The 20,074-nt window shown below is 40.6% G+C and overlaps 1 protein-coding gene across 5 annotated transcripts in view; it reads right to left on the minus strand.

Moving 5' to 3' along the window:
* The window catches only part of LOC111153545 (RIC1 homolog, RAB6A GEF complex partner 1), a 160,811-nt gene that overhangs the window by 24,008 nt on the left and 116,729 nt on the right, over positions 1 to 20,074 (minus strand). For all 5 annotated transcript variants that reach the window (XM_022512620.1, XM_022512622.1, XM_022512621.1 and 2 more), the window contains 5 exons: positions 16,325 to 16,413; positions 9,337 to 9,481; positions 8,642 to 8,690; positions 5,953 to 6,105; positions 4,098 to 4,301 (listed from right to left, as the gene is read on the minus strand). In XM_022512620.1, coding sequence (XP_022368328.1) covers positions 4,098 to 4,301; positions 5,953 to 6,105; positions 8,642 to 8,690; positions 9,337 to 9,481; positions 16,325 to 16,413 — 640 coding nt within the window. The remainder of the gene's footprint in view (positions 1 to 4,097; positions 4,302 to 5,952; positions 6,106 to 8,641; positions 8,691 to 9,336; positions 9,482 to 16,324; positions 16,414 to 20,074) is intronic.

Below are 20,074 nucleotides of genomic sequence, written 5' to 3' on the forward strand. Positions count from 1 at the left end.
ACCTTTACTGAGATTGACTTCTCCTCTAGCCTACTGATTAAGCAGTTTTTATGAGCACATGGTGAGTATGGCATGAAACTTATCAGAACAACAGACAGAACAAGGGAAAAACTCTTCTATTCCTGGAATAAAAGAACCTCAATTTATTCGAATTCATTTTCATTGTACTCCACATATTACATATTTTTTAAAAAGGAAAGCCAAATTAAAAATCCAGTACAACGCAATCAAATCCAATAAGATTCTTTGTGTAATGTGAAGACAAAACTAAAATCGAGTTAAAAGTAATATGCTAAAAACATCTGTATTAACCTTGATAAAATTTACTCATAAAGCTATCTGTTAGACTTTACTTATTATCTAGTAAGTCAGCCTAAAATCCAAATAAAGTAACAGCTTTTGGTTCTGTTATTAGTTCTCAATCCTAGTGCCAGTTTGTAGAACCCCACTTTGCAGAATTAAGGGTAACGGTGCCATGATTTGTGCTTGAAAAAGGCTTAACTCCTATCTTAACAGATTCACTGCACCACACAGGCCAGTTACCAAAGTCCCGGGATGGGTGGCGTCGGTTCAGAAGCCTGGTAATCTGAGGGAATGATCAGGCGGTGACAGAAGAGCTCAAAGTAGTTCTGTGTGAGCCTGTTAAGTGAATTCTCTGTTTGGATGAAGAAAAAATAGTCACTTGAAGAAGGATGTCCCTGGAGTGTAACTGAGCCAGCCATCCAGAATGCTTCCTCTGACCCTGGTGCTTCCTAAGTATTTAAGAAATATGGGGGTGGGGAAAGTGTGAGCTGGGATCACAATGCCAATGCGGATTCCAACTTGAAGGGTTCCTCAGCATAGCACCAAGGTAAAGTTTTACCAAACGGTCTACACTCTAATGAGTATCTGTAGAAAAAAAAGTTTTTTATTCTTTTAACCCCCAAAATGTAGGAAGTGCCACAAACTTAAAATGATTTATTTTCAAAGCTTGAGTTTAAGTTTAAAACGAAGCTTTACTTCTGATGCAGTTGTGTCTGAAGATGCTATGAAGTGAAAAGTGAAAATGAAACATTCATTTTCCCTAGGAGGTCACATTTATGGATCTACGTGTCACCTGAGCTTTGAGCTCTACCCCTTACACTGAGAACAGGAAATGGCAGAAGTAAGGCAAGAAGCAGCTAATGAATCATGAAGAAGTCAGGCCAGGACTGCATACTCAGGGCACAAAAGTCACACCACGCCACGCCACTGGGAGCCTGAGTGCTAAGGTACAGAATCTCCATTCTCAACATCTTAGGATTCCTCAGCCTCTTAAAAAACCTCAATCTACCTTTTTTCCTCCTTCAAGTCATTTTGCTAAAACCCTGTCTCCTACCTAGACCGCTTTTGTCTGTCGCTGTGAGACTATGAGAGCCACTCTCCCAGCACACCTGCCCTGTGCCAAACCCCGCATCCGATGCATCGGAGATGATCCTCAGAAGGCCTGCCAATCATTTATAAATGAAAGAGCCTTTACAATCCTCTGTTGACAGCCTTAGCATATTTCGTAAGCCTATTTTTTTCCAAATGTTTAGCCAGTTTAACTACAAAACCAACATTTCAGAACCATGGATGATAATGATTCATGCACCTTTCAGAAAGAAATGTTTGTATCATACGAAGTTCTGAGTGTTAAATGGCAGTCCAAGCAGGAGTGCACCCTAAAACCATGAGGGTGCTGTTTTAATTCCACATTATTTGTGCTCTGCTTGTCAACAAACTACTTTCGAAATTTTTAAAATCTGTAGTTAGGAAACTAAATTTAAACACACACACACACACACACACACACACACACACACCACCACTTCTACCAGCAGCTACCAACCCTGCTGCTGACAAGTACGTATATGTATTAAGTTAAAGGAAAGAAACATATTTAACATAGAATCTTCTGATCAGGAAACTAGTAAGTGTAAGGTAGAAGGTCTAAACGAATGAAAAATCCCGTTGTCTAGATGAGGAACGGACAAGAGAAGCAGAATTAGTTGGAGCTTATTTGATGAACTCTAAGCTGTGTAAGAAGAGAAAATATAAATCGTGTAAACAAAGTCACTTTGATGGAGGATGTGGGCATTTATCCCAGACAAGAGTGTATGTTGAAGGAGAAATGAAACAGGCACCCATGTTTCTTCAGGGAATCATTACTAATGGTTAAGGCCCAGAAGGTAAAGCATTAGCATTGCAGGGACACTGTAAACCACCAAACCAAAACACTCCCACGATGCTGCACTGATGCATTTGGTTGGCGTGCCAGCAAACCAAGTACAGGGCAAACTGTAATGAAATGCTGTCTATTTCAATGGGCACATTCTAGGTCTTAGCTCAAGGTCAACAGTACATTACATGATTCAACACTTAATACCTAGAAGTCTTACAAGAGGTTAGACTGTTACTTTACTTATAGTAAGGATAAGTCTGACACTCCTTAAGCAGGACACTGCTCTCCTATGTGCTCTTGGGCAAGTCACCTAACTTTTCTGAGCCTCAGTTTCCTCAATGTAACAAATCCAGTTGGACTACATGATCTCTATGGTCCTTCCAGCTCCAAAAATTCTATGAGTCTATTGTAACTTAACTGTTTTGGGAATACAGCTCTGACATTATTTTTATTAGTTTTAGGAAAAGGAAAAAACTAGGTTAAGCTCGAGTCAAACAAGTTCATCCTTCTGAATAGTTCAATATCTAAAGAACAAAATCACGAAAGAATCTTGCTCGTACCTACTTTGTCTAAGGTGGTAAACTCAGTGTGATATGCTACTAGTACTGGATACTTCAGCGATGGCTAAGAATCACAGAATCACGGAATTTTTGAGCTGGAAGGAAATTAGATTTTTGTTATTGCCTGATGGATTTTTGAGTTCCAGACCTACCTTCTTTGATCCTCTGCTCTACTTGGCTCTGGCAACACAGACCTGGCTAGGCAGAACTGGCATTGATGCTAGGTCAGTGTAGAATGAATAGTTCAAAGTATGGGGAAATGAAAATAGCAGAGGAATGGCTATAGGAGAGAAGGGAGCAGTGGAAAATTTTAGTCAAGGAGGCAGCCGATGCAGTTTTATTTCATAACTGTTACTACTTATCAAATGGTATGCACAGTTTGATTTTATGAATTTATTAATGTCAGATACGTTTTCTTTGGGTGTATACCACATGTCAGTGCGAGAGACACTCCTCCTTCAACGTTTCACATACTGACCATTCGTGTCTCTCATCATCTCCACTCAAAGTCAACTGAAAATAACACGGGAGCTGAGTGAGCTAATCAAGTAACAGCACAGCACCGAGAAGGGAGGGTCAAGAATTGTGGAGACAGAACCCAGTGAAATTAAACCAACGCAAGAGCAGGCTCAGACATACCTAAGGCACTTGGGTATCAGCGGGGGAAGGAGGACACACTCAGAACTTCTGCAATTGTGTATGAAAGTTTCTCTCAAGAAACTTCAATTTATTGATTTACCCAAATTAATTTTATTTGGTATCAAAATTCAGAATTGATGTCCACATTAAATGCCAATTTATCAGAATTATTAAAATAAGCTAATTTAAAAGTTATACCAGAATGAGTAAGTGACTTGGAATAAGATTTCTGTAATAATAAAATTATTAATAATAAGGTTCTACAGTGTGAGCGCAAGTCTGCAATTTGGCTTTTAAGTCAGGCAGCTAACCTCAACATGTACCCACTAGGACTACAAGGTCAGCTGCTCAGGGTCCTAATTGACACTGTCACTTTCCATGAAATCACTACACTTTTGCCTATGCCAATCCACAGAGCTAAATTTGTACCGAAACGGGGGCGGAGGGGGGCAACGGAAGTAGTACAAAGTTGTGCTCGTTCAGAGGGAAAAGTATAAACTTGCAGTTTTTGGACTAGGAGGCTTAAAGCAGGTGGGGATCTGTGCTACGTCCGAGGCAAGAAAGGAACACAAGAAAACAGAAAAGCAGGAGAGAGAGGTGACAGTCAAAAAGGTTAAAAAGTTTCTCAGTTTTCTAAAGCAACCAAAGAAACTGGAACTCCGCTCCAGGTGCTATTCCCCCAGGGACTGAGTCAACAGTGAGCAGCTGAGACTTACCTGTACCACATGCCAATGCCGATGTCCAAGCAAAGTGCTTAAACCCTGAGACTCCAAACCGCTGTCTGCAAAGGGGCTCCTGCCCCCACCAGCCTTGCGCTCAGAGCGTGCTGAGGAACTCCTGGCACTCTGCGTTTGCGAGGCCTCGCCGCAGTTCAAGTACAATCGATCCTCCCCCTGAAGCAGCACTTGCTCCTGGTTACTCTACAGGAGGAAGAAAGGAAGCAGAGGACAAAGGAGGAAAAGCAAATAAAAAAACCTGATATCAGATAATGGAAAAAAAAGTAATACCCTGACTTAGGTTTATCATAGGAAATGCACCATGTATCTCAACATCGATTTTACTCGCAGACAAGACTACATAACGATCACGTGCACTGTTACATTTACAGGGAACAGGCAACAGTTTAATGATTACTTCCCAGGGCAAACAACATTTTTGTTAAAGTCTGTTTTATCACAGATGCCAAAATGCGACCCAGTTTACAATGACTACAGCAGTATCTTCATTATTACTCCAAAATGGCAATGCTATGAGAGATTTTCCATCTGAAACCTGAACAGAACTACTCATTATCTACAGGTTACAAATCAGTTTCACATAAAATACCTCACATTATGGCAAGAAAACATTATCTGGGCAAACTGTGTGTGTGTGCGCCCTGTGCCCATGGCAAGAAGCAGCGGAGGATTACGAATGGGGATACTGGACGCCAAGGATCTTTTAAACCATGGGGAGGAGGCAGAGTAGCCCCAGTCAGTGGTCCTGGATCAAAACAACTCAATACTCACTTGGGTAAATGCTTGGTTAGTGCCAAGGACTGCGCTGGGCTCTGAGAATATTCAGACAAATAAGACAATTTCTCCTCTTAGTGATGACGCCTTGGTTTTCAGTGAGAAGGTCAGCATTAACTGTGGGCACTCTACTCACTGACTATTCCATCAGACAGAAGGGCACCAAAGCCCCTCATTCTTCCATGGTAGCCCAAATGTTGTCTTGACAGAAAACTCCTAAAATCTACCTTTAAATTATAATTTGGGATGGGGAGGGGAGAAAGAATTACTGTACTCTTGTTTTTCTGCGGATCCTTATTCTTCATCTAGAGTCATGAAGTCTCAGATCCAGGCTACTGTCATATTCTTTCTCGATGGATTGTAATTTAAATTTTAATTAGAAACTGGTTGTACCAAATATTTAAAAACCAATTGGTGGCAGATATTAAGGTATATGTTTCTGACATGTAACACATACTATTACATATTAACAATATATAATGTTAGTATATTGTTCCAGAATGATAAAACACGAGGAGTTTAAATTACAATTTGGGGCAGTGTTTCCCAAAGAAGGTTTCTAGGCATACTTTCTTTAAATCATTCCCTAAAAATTCATAGTAAAATAAGCCTGGGACACTGTTTTTCATATACCAACTCCTGGGTTTTTATGATTCACATTAGGCATATTAAAGACCCTGGAGTCCTACAATAAGGAAATTTCTGCAGCCTTAGCTTGTTTATTTCGCTTATATGACAAGAGAACTTTCCGTTATCCTGTGTATATGCTACCGATTCTTCTAAGTAGTGCCTTGTGGAGCACACTTTGGGAAATTCTATTTAAATAGAGACTAAGTCAAGTAAATCTGTAAACACTGCTTTCCCTCAAAGTGCTTGTGATCCTATTAAAAAAAACAAAAACCAAAAGCTGCTGAGAAGTAAAACTTTCTATAAATTATTAAAAAGAAATAAAAAAATCAAAAAAATAAACAAGAAAGAAAATAATCCACCAATTTTAGACGAATCTGATAGTCTACTGTGAAGGCCACTAGAATAAACAGTTGTAATTTGAAAGACTTACCATACAGGGGTTTACAGTGAGTACACTCTTGATAAACTGAAACAGCAGAATGCCAGGCTGTTTAACTATACTCTTGGAATCAGATTCAATTCCAGTGTTGTGAGCACCAAAGCCGCTGACCACCCAGAGGTGATAGCCTTCTGCACCCCAGCTCTTGGAGAGAACGGGAAGAAAAATCAGGGCAATGAAGTTTGTTATCCTTTCCTAGCTTCAAATATTCAAATCCTGAAACAACCAACAACAGCATTACCGATGACTTCTAAAGGCTGGAGAAACCATGAGAAGCTACACAGCCCTCTCCAGTGGAACCCACGATCACAGCTCTCTACCTGGAAGAGGGTGTGTGTGTGCGAGTGTGACTGTGTGTGTTTTATGCAAAGCAAGTCTGTGGTGGTGAGGTCAGTGTTGTCATCACTTTGGTGAGCAATCAGAGGTTCTGAAGGATTAAACCACTTGCTGGGGGTGTCTGGGCCAGCTGGTGGGAGAGCCAGCACGTGCCCAGACAGCAGGAGCCTGGAAGTCATGGGCCTGGATGGCTCAACCCGGCTTCCGGTCTGCAATCACTCAGCTGCCCCTTTTCCTCTGTGTCCCAGGTCCCGCTTCCTCTCTCACAGTGCCCATGCTGACATCTTGCCTTCTGGGCCATCCCAGCCGTCACCTGCCACTAATGTTACAGAAGGGGTGAGGACAAGAGTCACCCCAAAGAGCCCCATTCTGGCTCTTGAGTTTGGTCAGGAAGGCCTCCTCTGCCCTGCTGGACTTACTGGTTTCCTCAGATGGAATATGAGGCCCCGGGAGGGCATTTCTCATCAAAGTGCAAAAGAGCCCTTTCCTCTTGGCCTTCCTGTAAAGAGGGCAGACCCTGCACAAGGACTCCCAAGTCTGCCTCTACAGATTCTACATCTCAATCTTCACCCCAAATCCCAAGAAATGCCCACTGCTCTCTGTAACTTCTCCATTAATTTAACTGCCTCCCAAATACAAAGAAATTCCTTACAGAGGAAGACCCCCCGCCCCCGCCCCGTGTGACCCAGCTGAAACTTGACAAAGAAGCACCCAAAACAGATGCAGTCTTGTACAGACCAAAGAACACGCCAATGGAAGTTACAAGACTAGGTTTTCATTCCAGCCTGGCCCCACTCTGCTGCAGAACCTTGGCTACGTTATTTGGTTTTCTCTGGGTATATACGTCGACCTTTATAAAATGAGAAGGTTCAAATAAACTCTCCAGGGCCAAGTTTTTTGTTTTTGTTTTAAAGGTTAGTAATTCACAATCTAAAAGGTCAAGAAAATAGTAGAGGGAAAATAAATTGTTGCTAAATTTCAAAAGCTTCATAGAGGTCTTGCTCTCCCACAATAAAAGTTGAACAGTTAACTGAAATGCTTACATTCTTAGTTTGTGATTAAAATACCAACTTAGTGAGGCTAATAACACTGGTTGTTATATGCCATTCAGAAGCACTGATGGGCAGTTATAGAAATAATTTATTCAAAAACTTATTTTAAAATATGGAGGTGGAGAGAGACAGCAAGTAGGGTCCTTGGTGGTGCTGAGAACCACTACCAAGACAACCATGGTGGTTTTAATTCTTCAAGAAACCCAAGATCAGAAAATGCCTTCCTCTGTGGAGCAAAGGAAGAAGGGCAATGAGTAAACCTCACAGCCACTAACTTCACAAAGATGACGCACAGAAGGGCTACAATAAGAAAATGTTCTTATGTAAAGACAGGGATTACACTTCACTGTTTTCTACAGAAACTCTTAAAAATATGTAATAAAAATACTGTTACAACATTGACTTCAATTCTCCTGACCGGTATCTACAGAAAGTATTTTTTTGTTTAAAGATTTTATTTATTTATTTGACAGAGATCACAAGTAGGCAGAGAGGCAGGCAGAGAGAGAGAGGAGGAAGCAGGCTCCCTGCAGAGGAGAGAGCCCGATGTGGGGCTCGATCCCAGGACCCTGGGATCATGACCTGAGCCGAAGGCAGAGGCTTAACCCACTGAGCCACCCAGGCGCCCCTCTACAGAAAGTTTTAAAAATATGCTCAAATAATGTCCAAGCCCTCACGGAAAAATACCCAATGAGCAGTTCACATCATGTTAAAAGAAAAAAGGCCATGAGAAGTGGATGCTTGTGAGTCACGTAAGGAACTGAAGTATGCTCTGGAAAACCAAAGGCCTGATTTGAATAGTCACTATGTTCACAAAGATGACAGGGGCTTCCAAGACATATAAGCAAAACTAAAAGCAAGTAAGTACTGAAAATTGGACAGCCTGATTTTTAAACATACTTTTATCAAAGCAAGAACTGTATAAGAGTCTGCTAAAATTAAAATAGTTTCGTAATTTTTATCAGGCCAAGAAGAGAAAAAAAAAAAAAAAAGACAGAAGTAAAATCAAAGTTTCTCATACTATAGAAATACACACACACTTTTTTTTTTTTTTTTAAATTTTATTTTTCATAAACATATAATATCTTTTTATCCCCAGGGGTACAGGTCTGTGAATCGCCAGGTTCACACACACTTTTTTAAAGTAGGTCCATGCCAAGCATAGAGCCCACAGAGCTTGAACTCACAGACCCAGAGATCAAGACCCGAGCTGAGATCAAGAGCTGGATGCTCAACCAACTGAGCCACCCAGGAGCCCCACACTATGCCAATATTTTATAGAAAGTACTTACCATAGAGTTGATCTTAAGGGGATCTTTTTTGGTACCATCAGACCTATAGCTGAAATAGAACAGAAGCTCAATTAAAAAAAAGTCTTCTATTACATATAATATTTGGCTTTAAGTTTTTAAAAATTCAAATTGATTTTGTTCCTTTCAAAACAGAAATAGATAATAATGCATGAAACATGAGACCGCTGGTTGATATATCTAAGTATATCATCTATACATAGTCTTTTAGGTCCATGATTCTTGACAGAATCATGCAGTTTGGGAAGGGGTATTCATTTTGTCAGGACTGAGGTTAACAGCACCATAAGGAGTGGGAAGAGATCTCAACCCAACAAGATAATGCAATTTTCTATTTCCTACTAGTGACTCATGTACATGGCTTATTGCTCTTATTAGATTATAAGCTACTTGAAGGCAAAACCGTATGTGATTTAGCCTTGAATCTAACATGTTACCATTTATACAGTAGGGATTCAACAAACAAATGCATTTTACGGAATGAACAATGAGTTTTAAAAGGATGTTTAGAGAATCAGCACATTCTGAATAAACTGATTCTGAACCTTACAAATTGTCTTGGGGTTAAGCATCAAATAAGGCAGAAGGATAGCTGTATGACACAAAATTTCTGTGTATGTGTATTTTTTGGGAGATAATGGAGTTATTTTATCTAAAACTTGTCTTTATTCACTCACGCAAAATCTCCTCCAAGTGTACAAATCAGCTGGGCTCCAAACACACTCCACAGAGAAAGGCCTCCATTCTCCCAGGTCACTATTACAACACTGTTGTCAGGGGACCATTTGACTAATTTAACAGCTCCTGTTTTGTTCCAAATATCTGTTAAGAAATTGTGAGAAGAGTTAAAAATAAATGATTCCTTCAGAAACAGTATTTTTACAGTCTGTATTTTTTCAAGTTGAAATGAACAGAAAGATATGTCTCCTTCAAATAATGAGATGAACCTACTCATTTAAGGTCACAGAAGGTCACATTAGCCTTGATTGAAGCAGAACAAACTCGGCTGCCAAGAAACTGAAAAGAAATGAGAACCACTTGGGGCCACTGTCAGCCTGGATAACTATAATTGTGTCATTTTACAAGTCTTTGGCTTTGGTCAGTTCAGTTTCTGTAAAATGGGGATAATGCTTCCCTTGAATAATCCAACACTAAATGTCAACGTAGTTTGCAAAGCAGGTGTTTTAAAATGTAAAATAATGTCCTACCATTATCTTCATGCTCCCCACTCAAGGAATCCAAGTTAAAATAAATTGAAGTTTAATCTTCTATTAGAATTATGTAGGTAAACTCCAGCTTGAGGACTCCAGGTGCTCATATCATCTTTTAATAATAGTAATTGTTCTTTCAATCCCATAATTTCATTGTGTAGGAAAACCCAAGTTTCCCTACTGCAGAGTTAAATGAAACATGCTAGTATTTCCTGTCAGCAATTCAAAACCAGCTATCATATCACTTTGCTTCAAATTCTTTTCATTTGCAGTATTAATACATTTCTGCTATAAAATACAGAAGATTTACTACAAAGGGGAAGTATATAGATTTTTGTCTACAGAAGACAAACTCACTTTGGCACTCCCCTCCATAGTGAATAACCAGGTTATTCAGGCAGATGAAAAAGAAATGAGAATATACATAAGAAACATCATATCTTATTACTATACTTTATACTTGTCCAGGAGAGAAATTTAAAAACAAACCAAGGGGGCAACTAGAGGGGGAGCTCAGTCGGTGAAGCCTCTGCCTTCAGCTCAGGTCATGTTCCCAGGGTCCTGGGATCGAGCCCCACATCGGGCTCACTGCTTAGCCTGCTTTCCCTCCCCATTTGCCTCTCCCCCCAGCTCATGCACATGTGTTCTAATAAATAAAATTTTAAAATAAATACATACATACACACATACCAAGAAGAAGCACAAAATCAAACTGAAGTTAAAAATGAATGCAATTCTATGTGCAAGGAAACAAACATGGGTTTTCACTATCATAGAAGGATGTTAATGTTAACTGAAAAGGGGAGGTTATAAACAGTATACTTACTACCCCACATGAAATATACATATGTATGCACATATATGCATACCCACTTTCCAAGCATTATGCACATATTAAAATCTAGTTGCAGAGATCCATAATAAAATATCAGTGGTGGTAAACCTAATCTTCACATGTCAGGACTACAGGAAATTTATCTAGGTGATAGCAACCTATAATGAACATAGACTGTGCTATAATCTGCGTATTGAGAAAAATATTAAAAAAGTAACCCAGACATTTAGTTATAGAGCTGAACTTATAAGAAAGAAAAAGTTCCAGAAGCCAAAAGAAAGGAGAAAACCTACAGTGAGATTGGTTAGTACCTGGGCTGAGAGTAAAGGGCTGGAAGCAGGGAGGGGAGAAAGGCTGGAATTACAGGGATGGAAGGCTGGGATGAGCCCCAGCAATGACAAGGGAGTTGGGGACTGACATCCTCTAGGAAGACAAAGTGTCTAAGACCAGCATGAAGTCGGAGAGGCCAAAGGGAAGGTCGCAGCGTGACGGAAGGACTCCCAGTCACCGAGGCTGGTTAAACTCAGCTGGCGCGGCCTGAAGGAAGCGAGCAAACTCATCCCTGCTTCAGATGTTCAGTCCTTCTACAAGCCTCCCGTAGTAAGCAGGTTTACGGCCTATGTAACTGAAGCTGGCAGAATTCTCTCACAACAAAGACCCCGGGAGTAAGAGTTGGCAGGTCACCAAAGGGAGAAATGGCATCCACGAGCCTGAGAAGGAAGAATGACCTCAAGAACCGCCCGCGGTGCTGCGCAACAGAAGCAGCGGGGGCACTTCCTGCGGTGACGACTTCCCACCTGCCCACCTGCTTGGTCTAAGAGGCAGTCCCCAGCTACATGTGACTACTAAACACGTAAACGTGACCACGCAACTAAAGAAATAAGGTGTTATTATTATTATTGTTTTTAAATTCCAATTAGTTTAATAAAAGTAGCCACATGTGGCTGCTGGCTACTGGGCAGGAAAACTAAGTATGGATTAAAAAAGAAACCATGGGGCACCTGGGTGGCTCAGTGGGTTAGAGCCTCTGCCTTTGGCTCAGGTCACGATCCCGGGGTCCTGGGATCAAGCCCCGCATTGGGCTCTCTGCTCCGTGGGGAGCCTGCTTCCCACCTCCCCCTGCCCCCCCGCCTGCCTCTCTGCCTACTTGTGATCTCTGTCAAAAAAAAAAAAAAAAAAAAAATCTTAGAATACTTAAACACTTCAAACGACTAAAAATGCTGAGAGGTAAGTAAGTGTACAAAGTGCTTGTGCCCTAAATTTTTCTGCCAAACCCTGGAAGCCCTGACTTCTATTTCTGATGACTCCTAGCACGTGACAGACCAGAGAGCAAGCTCAGAGCTTGACCAAGCAGGGTACCTAAGAGAAGACACCACCTAATGGGTGGGGCTACAGAAGGCTACATTCATGGTGTAAGGAAGAATGAGAAATAAACTCTACCATGTATAAGGTAAAGAAATAGCAAAGGATACTTTCATGTTTTTTCCATGAATGGAAAATAAAGTCCCCGGGAATCTGAAACAAGTCAGTCCTCACTCTCATATGTAATTTGTGCAACTTGTATGATTCCAAGAAAATTGCAAATAGAGAATATAATGCAAAGGATTCCAGACTGATGTAGTACTCCTATATAATTTGCCCTAAACACACATAAATCCTCTTCGGAAGAACTCAAATTCAATTTAGGTCACAAAGCATTCAAATAAATCTGAAGGAAATTAAATAGCTCTCAAAAAAAAAAAAACCAAAAAAAAAAAAAACCAAAATATATAAACAAATTCATGAGAACCCAAACTCAGAAAGAAAGGTTTCAAATACTGAGACTAACAAAGAATATAGAAGCCATTTTTTAATACCTAAAGAAATAAAAGAATACTGAAACTAGGAGCAGGATGCATACAGATTAGAAAGCTAAGTAAACACTCCGGAAATAAAAAATACAGTAATTAAAATGGACAGATGAAGAAGAATACTAAGCATAAATGAAGAGAGAACAAGCGTACCAGAAGACAGTGAAAATTTTTCTAGAATATAGTCCAGAGAAACAAAAAAATGAAAAATGTTAAAAGGCAGGTTAAGAAACCTGTAAACAGGGGCGCCTGAGTGGCTCAGGGGGTTAAAGCCTCTGCCTTCAGCTCGGGTCACGATCCCAGGGTCCTGGGATGGAGCCCCACATCGGACTCTCTGCTCAGCAGGGAGCCAGCTTCCCCCTCTCTCTCTGCTTGCCTCTCTGCCTACTTGTGATCTCTGTCAAATAAATTAAATAAATAAATAAATAAATAAAATCTTAAAAAAAAAAAAACCAAAAAAAAAAAAAAACAACCAAACCTGTAAACGGTACAATGCAAGTCTGATTAAACTTCCAGAGAAAGAGATTAAAGAAGAGGCAATATGCAGAGAGATAATGGTTGAGTATCTTCCAGAACAGCTGGACAATATGAATTCTCAGATCCAGAATGTCTGAATCTCAAACAAGATTTAAAAAAAAAAAAGAAAGAAAAAAAATTAGAAAAGTCTCCACCTTCCAAATCACAGTGAAACTATCCCAAAGACAAAGAAAAAATCTTAAAAGTAAACAAAGAGAAAAAAACTCAATCTCCTGAAAAGGAAACACAACTTGACCAGAGATCCCAAGAGCAACATTGAAACTGGACGGTACCTGAACAACTTCAATGTACACACAGTAACTGTCCATCTAAAATGGTATAACAAGTTAAACCATAATTAAATTACAGGGGCAAAATAAATACATCTTCAGACCCCACCCCTTCCCCCCCAAATTAAGTTTATCATCATAAAAAAACTTCACTAGAGAAAATTCTGAAGGATGTATTGCACACAGAAAATGGTCTCAAGTGGAAGATGTGAGGTATTAAAAAGACACGATGGGAAAAAATACTGGTATAGATGTGGGTAATACTAAGTCAACATTAACAGTTATGTACTTAATGTTTCCTAAGATTCTGACATGAGATACCTTAGCTTTCTCCTTGAGGCTCATGAGAATTTTTATTATTGGATTAGATTTAGATGGGTGTCCTCAATTTTTTTGACTTTTTTTTTTGACCCAAACATCAGAGAACTTTGTATAGTTATACAGCAATTATTTTTTTTCTTCATTTTAAATTAACATATAATGTATTATTTGCCCCAGGGGTACAGGTCTGTGAATCATCAGGCTTACATACTTCACAGCACTCACCATAGCACACACCCTCCCCACTGTCCATCACCCAGCCACCCCATCCCTTCCTCCCTCCCCCCAGCAACCCTCAGTTTGTTTTGTGAGATTAAGAGTCTCTTATGGTTTGTCTCCCTCCCGATCCCATCGTTTGATTTTTTTCCATCCCAACCCCCCGCATTTCCCCGCCCTGCCTCTCAAATTCCTCGTATCAGACAGAGCATATGATAATTGTCTTTCTTTGATTGACTTATTTCACTTAGCATAATACCCTCTAATGAGCAATTATTCTTAATACAGGAGCATATCTAAATTTGGGAGAGGAACAGAACACAGTCTGAAAAGGGTCCCAATTATTAATGCACATACACAACAAAGCATAGTATCAAACTCATAAAACGTAGTAATGAGATTCTAACTGCCTGTTAAAACAATTGTGCAAAGGTCACCGGCTTAAAAACATACTGATGCATTCATCACGCTCGTTAACTATGCCTCTCACTAAACTGAACTCACTCGGTACGAAGAGATAGAAAAATCCTACATTCCTACCCTGAAGCTAGCAGAAAATAAGACCGTAAGTTGGTAAGTTCAATAAAACATTAACAATGATAAGAAAGATAGTATATGCAAAATATACTGAGGCACAGGAGGGAACAGCATTCTGTCTAGTTCATAAAACGAGATTTCATTTTAGCTGTATCTTGAAAGACCAATATACGTAGACCCTCTCTCAAGAATCTGCAGGTGGTTTGGTTAAGAGTCAGACTGCAGTTCCTAGGTCTGTGTGCAGGGTATCCGGGATACCATGAGACAATCTTCAAGAGACAATATCAAATAAATACAGTGATATATAGTATCTGTTAGACACAATGTAAGTTATTAGCTCAGGCAGTTCACAGCTATATTAGGCTATGACTACATTTATTTATTTATTTATTTATTTTTTAAAAAGATTTTATTTATTTATTTGACAGAGATCACAAGTAGGTGAAGAGGCAGGGAGAGAGAGTGAGAGGGAAGCAAGCTCCCTGCTGAGCAGAGAGCCCGACACGGGACTTGATCCCAGGACCCCAGAATCATGACCCAAGCCGAAGGCAGCGGCCCAACCCGCTGAGCCACCCAGGCGCCCTTTTTTTTTTTTTTAAAGATTTTATTATGTGACTACATTTATTTTGATGATGTTACATCTTTGTGAAGGTGGCTTTTTAGGAGTTGTTGTAGAAAAAGTGTCATGTGAAAATCAATGTGGAACAGGAAATGTGGGTGACTGTACCCAATCTGACTCCAAGGTCTGAGAAACTGTACAGTGTCCAATAAGCACAGACAATCTATTAGCAAAAAAGTGTTTACAAATAAAAATAAAATACTATTTTTCTTTCCATTTACGTGTATTACTTTTTGAAAATGCTACTAGGATTTAGACCTAACTACCTAATAAACAGAACATCTGGTATTTCTTTTAACGTAGAGGTGCTATGGTAAAAGTATGGAGACAGTAAGAGCTGAGTAAACTAGAAATAATGCCAGAAATATTCAGCAAAAATATTCAGCCATCATGTGGTAGACGCTAGTGGCTGGTTAATGCCACATCTATTTCCATCCTCATTCTCCCTTGCCCACTTCTACCATAAAGGCTAGGAAAATCCTAAGGTAGCCAATGAGACATAAAGATGGCCAACCAGATGAAGTGGAAGATGGCTGGAACAGGTGGGGCTGCTGCTGAGAAATCTTTTGCTTTCCTGATCAAAAAACCAAATATGCCCTATTTCCTCCTTTCTTCTTGACTCAAACACAGGAGTAATGCTTGCAGCTCAGAAGCTACCTGAGGCCATGAAGGAAAGACCAAATGTTGGAAAGACCAAATGCCCGCAGCAACTCACCTTTGGATTTCTTGCTAGCAGAGAAAATAAATCCTATCTAAGCCACAGTAACTTGGGTTTTCTGTTAGTTTTGGTCAAAAGCCTTTTAATGACAGACTTTGGAATTAATCCTATGAGGGTCCACTGAAGATTCCCTACGGAGTTCCGAAAAAGACTGCTTTGTTTACCGATGTGTATCCACTAGTTAGAACAATGTCTGGCCTACAGCAGGTATTTCGTAAGTATTTGCTGAATGAATAAACTGAATTAGAAGGCATAAAATAAAAAAGGCAATGAAATCAGGTAAAAGACTAGAGCAGAGTCCAGAGAAAGACTATAAAGGCTAAAATTAGTGAGGACACAGAAGACTAATCAAACAATAAAAGGAGGATCCTTGGGAACCTTTCTAGGTACCAGGAAATCCTAGTACGTGGGCCATGCAAAATACAGTTATATGTTAACTGTATTTGACCGAGAGCATGCATCATTTAAAATCCCCAGTCGCTACCCATCCACACCATTACCTGTACATCAAAAATTAAAGTAAAAAAAAAAAAAAAAAAAAAAAGGACTCACCAGGATACTGTTTTGCTGTTAGCTCTAGTTTATGGGACAGCAGCATAGCTCCGGTGGTGTTATCTATTGTATAAACCTGTACAGAACCACTGCGAAAAACAAAAAAGCCTTTAATGAAAAAGAGAAATACAAATATAGAGAGCATTACTGTGGAACTGTTACATTCTGCTGGTAAGCGCATAAACTAGGCTAAACCCATTTTGTAAATGATTTGCAGTCTCATAAATCTGAACAAATGCATATTTGTAACCCAGTAAAAATTTCCCTCTAAATATATCCCAGGAATATTCTTGTCTGTTATCAAAGGGCATGCACAATGTTCACTGTAGTACTGTGTATAAACGCCCAACAGCCGCAGCAACCTGAAGTGTCCAGCAAGAGAAAGGAAGCATAAACTGTGCTCTGCTCGTACAGCTGTCTAGGACAGCAGCGACAGGCATTAAAGCACACAGCCAGGATGTACATATGTAGTATAATTCTGGGTCTATTCAAAAACATTCAAAACATAGTAAATACACTTGTGGTAAAAATGCAATAAAGAGCTAATGGACACACCATCTCTGGTGGAGAAGGAGGGATGTTAAATGAGGGGGACAGGGCACCTGGGTGGCTCAGTCGTTAAGCGTCTGCCTTCGGCTCAGGTCATGATCCCAGGGTCCTTGGATCGAGGCCCACATTGGTCTCCCTGCTCAGTGGGAAGCCTATTTCTCCCTCTTCCACTCCCCCTGCTTGTGTTCCCACTCTCCCTGTCTCTCTTTGCCAAATAAATAAAATCTTCAAAAAAATTAAATAAATAAAGAAGGGGGAAGCTGGGGCTGCATCCACCCTGGTAATGTGCTATTTCTCATGCTGGATAGTAATTTACAGATTTTCATTATGTTTTCTACCCAATACCATTTTTGTATCTACACACATGGCATATGTCATTTTGTGAAAGTGGTATATACAATGATTTCATTTAAGAAATCTTAACAAGGGCCAATTTTAGGAAGGGCCAGAAACCAAAACAAAAACTTTATAATATTACTTCTAAGCTACATTTCAAAATTGACCTAATTATGATCATAAAAAATACCATTTTTGCTTATGGAACTATTTTCAGATCAAAATCTAACATTAATGTTCTGACCCACAACCAGCCAGGTCAGCTCTTCTCAAGGATCAGGACTGGGGCTCAGTAAAACACCTGTGCTAAGAGGCCACGTGAACTTACTGCACAGCTCACTGATGCTGTGGTTTTCAATCTGTTTCCTCTCTCTTTCATTCTGAATAATTTCTCTGGCTATGTTTTTCAGGTTTATTATTCTTTTCTCCTACAATGTTTGATTTGGATCTCTTTCTGGATCTTCCATACTGAATACTCAAGAGAGACCCTCTCCAGCACTCTGGAGTGCCTTCTTTGTGCCACTCTGTTGTCTCTGGCTCGCTGTCCCGAGTCCTAGCTGCTTTAGTCTCCCCAGATTTTCACTTCCCTGTAACTCAACCTAAGCAACCTGCCAGGTTCTGTCTCTCCAGCCTCGTGCCGCAGCCTAGAAACTCTCTCAAGGTAATTAAAGCTGAGGTATTCGTAGAGTTTTATTTCCTATCTTTCAGGGACCAGTGTCCTTTGTTGCCTGATGTTCTCGGTCTCGAACTCATATTGTTTTACTCTTCCATATTTTTGTCCATTTTCTCCCTGACGTGGGAGAGAGAATCTGGTTTGTCATTCCAGCTTAGTCAGAAGCCAAATGCCTGGGAATAGGTATCGCTCCAGGCTACCTGCCCAATTCGACACTTTGCTGAAAGCACTAAGGAGCCCACAGGTTTTCCTTGTTTTTGTTTTGCACCTGGCAACCGTCAAGCGGGAACTCTGGGTTGCTGAGCTCTAACGCGTCCGTGAGGAGAGTCCACGACTTCTAATACAAGAAACAGGAGCTAAGTCAACACTTGCAAAGACTGACAGCTAACCTTTTCCGTATTCTTTAAGGCCTATATTGTTTTCTTTTTTTAATTTTTTATTTCTTTTCAGCGTAACAGTATTCATTGTTTTTGCACCACACCCAGTGCTCCATGCAATCCGTGCCCTCCCTAATACTTATTTGTGGAGCATAACAACATGGAGGACAAGGGGAGATGGAGAGGAGAAGGGAGTTGAGGGAAATTGGAAGGGGAGGTGAACCATGAGAGACTATGGACTCTGAAAAACAATCTGAGGGTTGTGAAGGCCTATATTGTTTAAATTATTTTTATTTCCACTTCTCGTTCACCCATTATAAGAGAAAAATATTTCTTTATGCGTAAGACACCACTCATTAATCTCAAAGCAAAACAAGCTCTCTCTATAATAGAGATATGGCTACAATCACAAATGACCAAATTTAGTATCACTAATACCAGGACAACTTAACCTTACTGCTGCGTGGTGCCACAGGTGCTGCACATAACACCACATGATAAAAATGTTTAACCAGCATCTGGTCAAACCTCCCCACCCCTTTTCTTTTTTAGGATTTTCCTTATTTATTTGAGAGAGAGTGACAGAGATAGTGAGAGAGCATGAGCAGGGAGCCCAATGCGGGGCTCGATCCCAGGACAGGTAAGTTGTAAGACTGATCCCCTTGCAAACTGGCATCCTAGACAAAAGTCAGCTTCTTACAGAACTCGAAGGACAGCAGCTACAGTTGAGTGTTCAGGGCAATTAATCCTGGTAAGAGCTGGAAGACCAGACCTAGAAGCCACTGGTCTGTTCCGTCACACAACGACAATCACAAAACCTCCACCCCAACCCAGCATCACCACCCGCCCACCAAAAAAAAGGTGTGGTACTCTCCCAACTGATGAAAAGTGAGATGACAGAGGCCGAAGGCTGAGATTCCACCTTCACTGCCCTGGGGAAGAAGCAGAGAACCTCTGGTGGGCTCTCCCATCCGGCCCTAGCAGCCCCGAGAGGCCGCGCTGACTGCAGGCCGTGTGGGACCACCGCCCCACTGCTCCTGTCAGATGCTCACGTGTCTGACTGGATTGGCTCGGCAAGGACCAGCTTCAAGGTTCCAGTCATGGCTGGTTTAGAGGAACTAACTATGAGGAAACGAGACATTTAGAGTGCCGGACATTCTATAAACAACTGGCCTGAACTCTTAAAAAGTTGATGTCTAGGGCACCTGGGTGGCTCAGTCGTTAAGCATCTGCCTTTGGCTCAGATCATTGTCCCAGGGTCCTGGGATCAAGGCCCACATCGGGCTCCCTGCTCAGTAGGAAGCCTGCTTCTCCTTCTCCCACTCCCCTTGCGTGTGTCCTCTGTGTCTCTGTCAAATAAACAATATCTTTTTTCTTTTTAAAAGATTTTTATTTATTTATTTGACAGACAGAGATCACAAGTAGGCAGAGAAGAGGCAGAGAGATAGGGGGAAGCAGGCTCCCCAGTGAGCAGAGAGCCTGATGTGGGGCTTGATCCCAGGACCCTGGGATCATAACCTGAGCCAAACAAAGGCAGAGGCTTTAACCCACTGAGCCACCAGGCACCCCCAAAAAAATCAAAAAAAAAAAAAAAAAAAGAGTTGATGTTATGAAAATAAGAAAAAGGTGTATGGATTGTTACAGGAAAAAGGCAACTACATGGAAACAATAACCAAACACAAATCATTAATTTTGATTGACTCTGGTTAAAACAAGGAGCTATAAATGAAATTTTGGTGACAACTAGGTTAGTCTGAGTATGGATTGAGAATTAGATCTTATTTGGGATGTATCATTAATTTTCTCATGTATGAC

This window comes from Enhydra lutris, unplaced genomic scaffold, assembly GCF_002288905.1.
Source record: "Enhydra lutris kenyoni isolate GAN:26980312 unplaced genomic scaffold, ASM228890v2 scaffoldscaffold33, whole genome shotgun sequence".
NCBI lineage: Eukaryota > Metazoa > Chordata > Mammalia > Carnivora > Mustelidae > Enhydra > Enhydra lutris.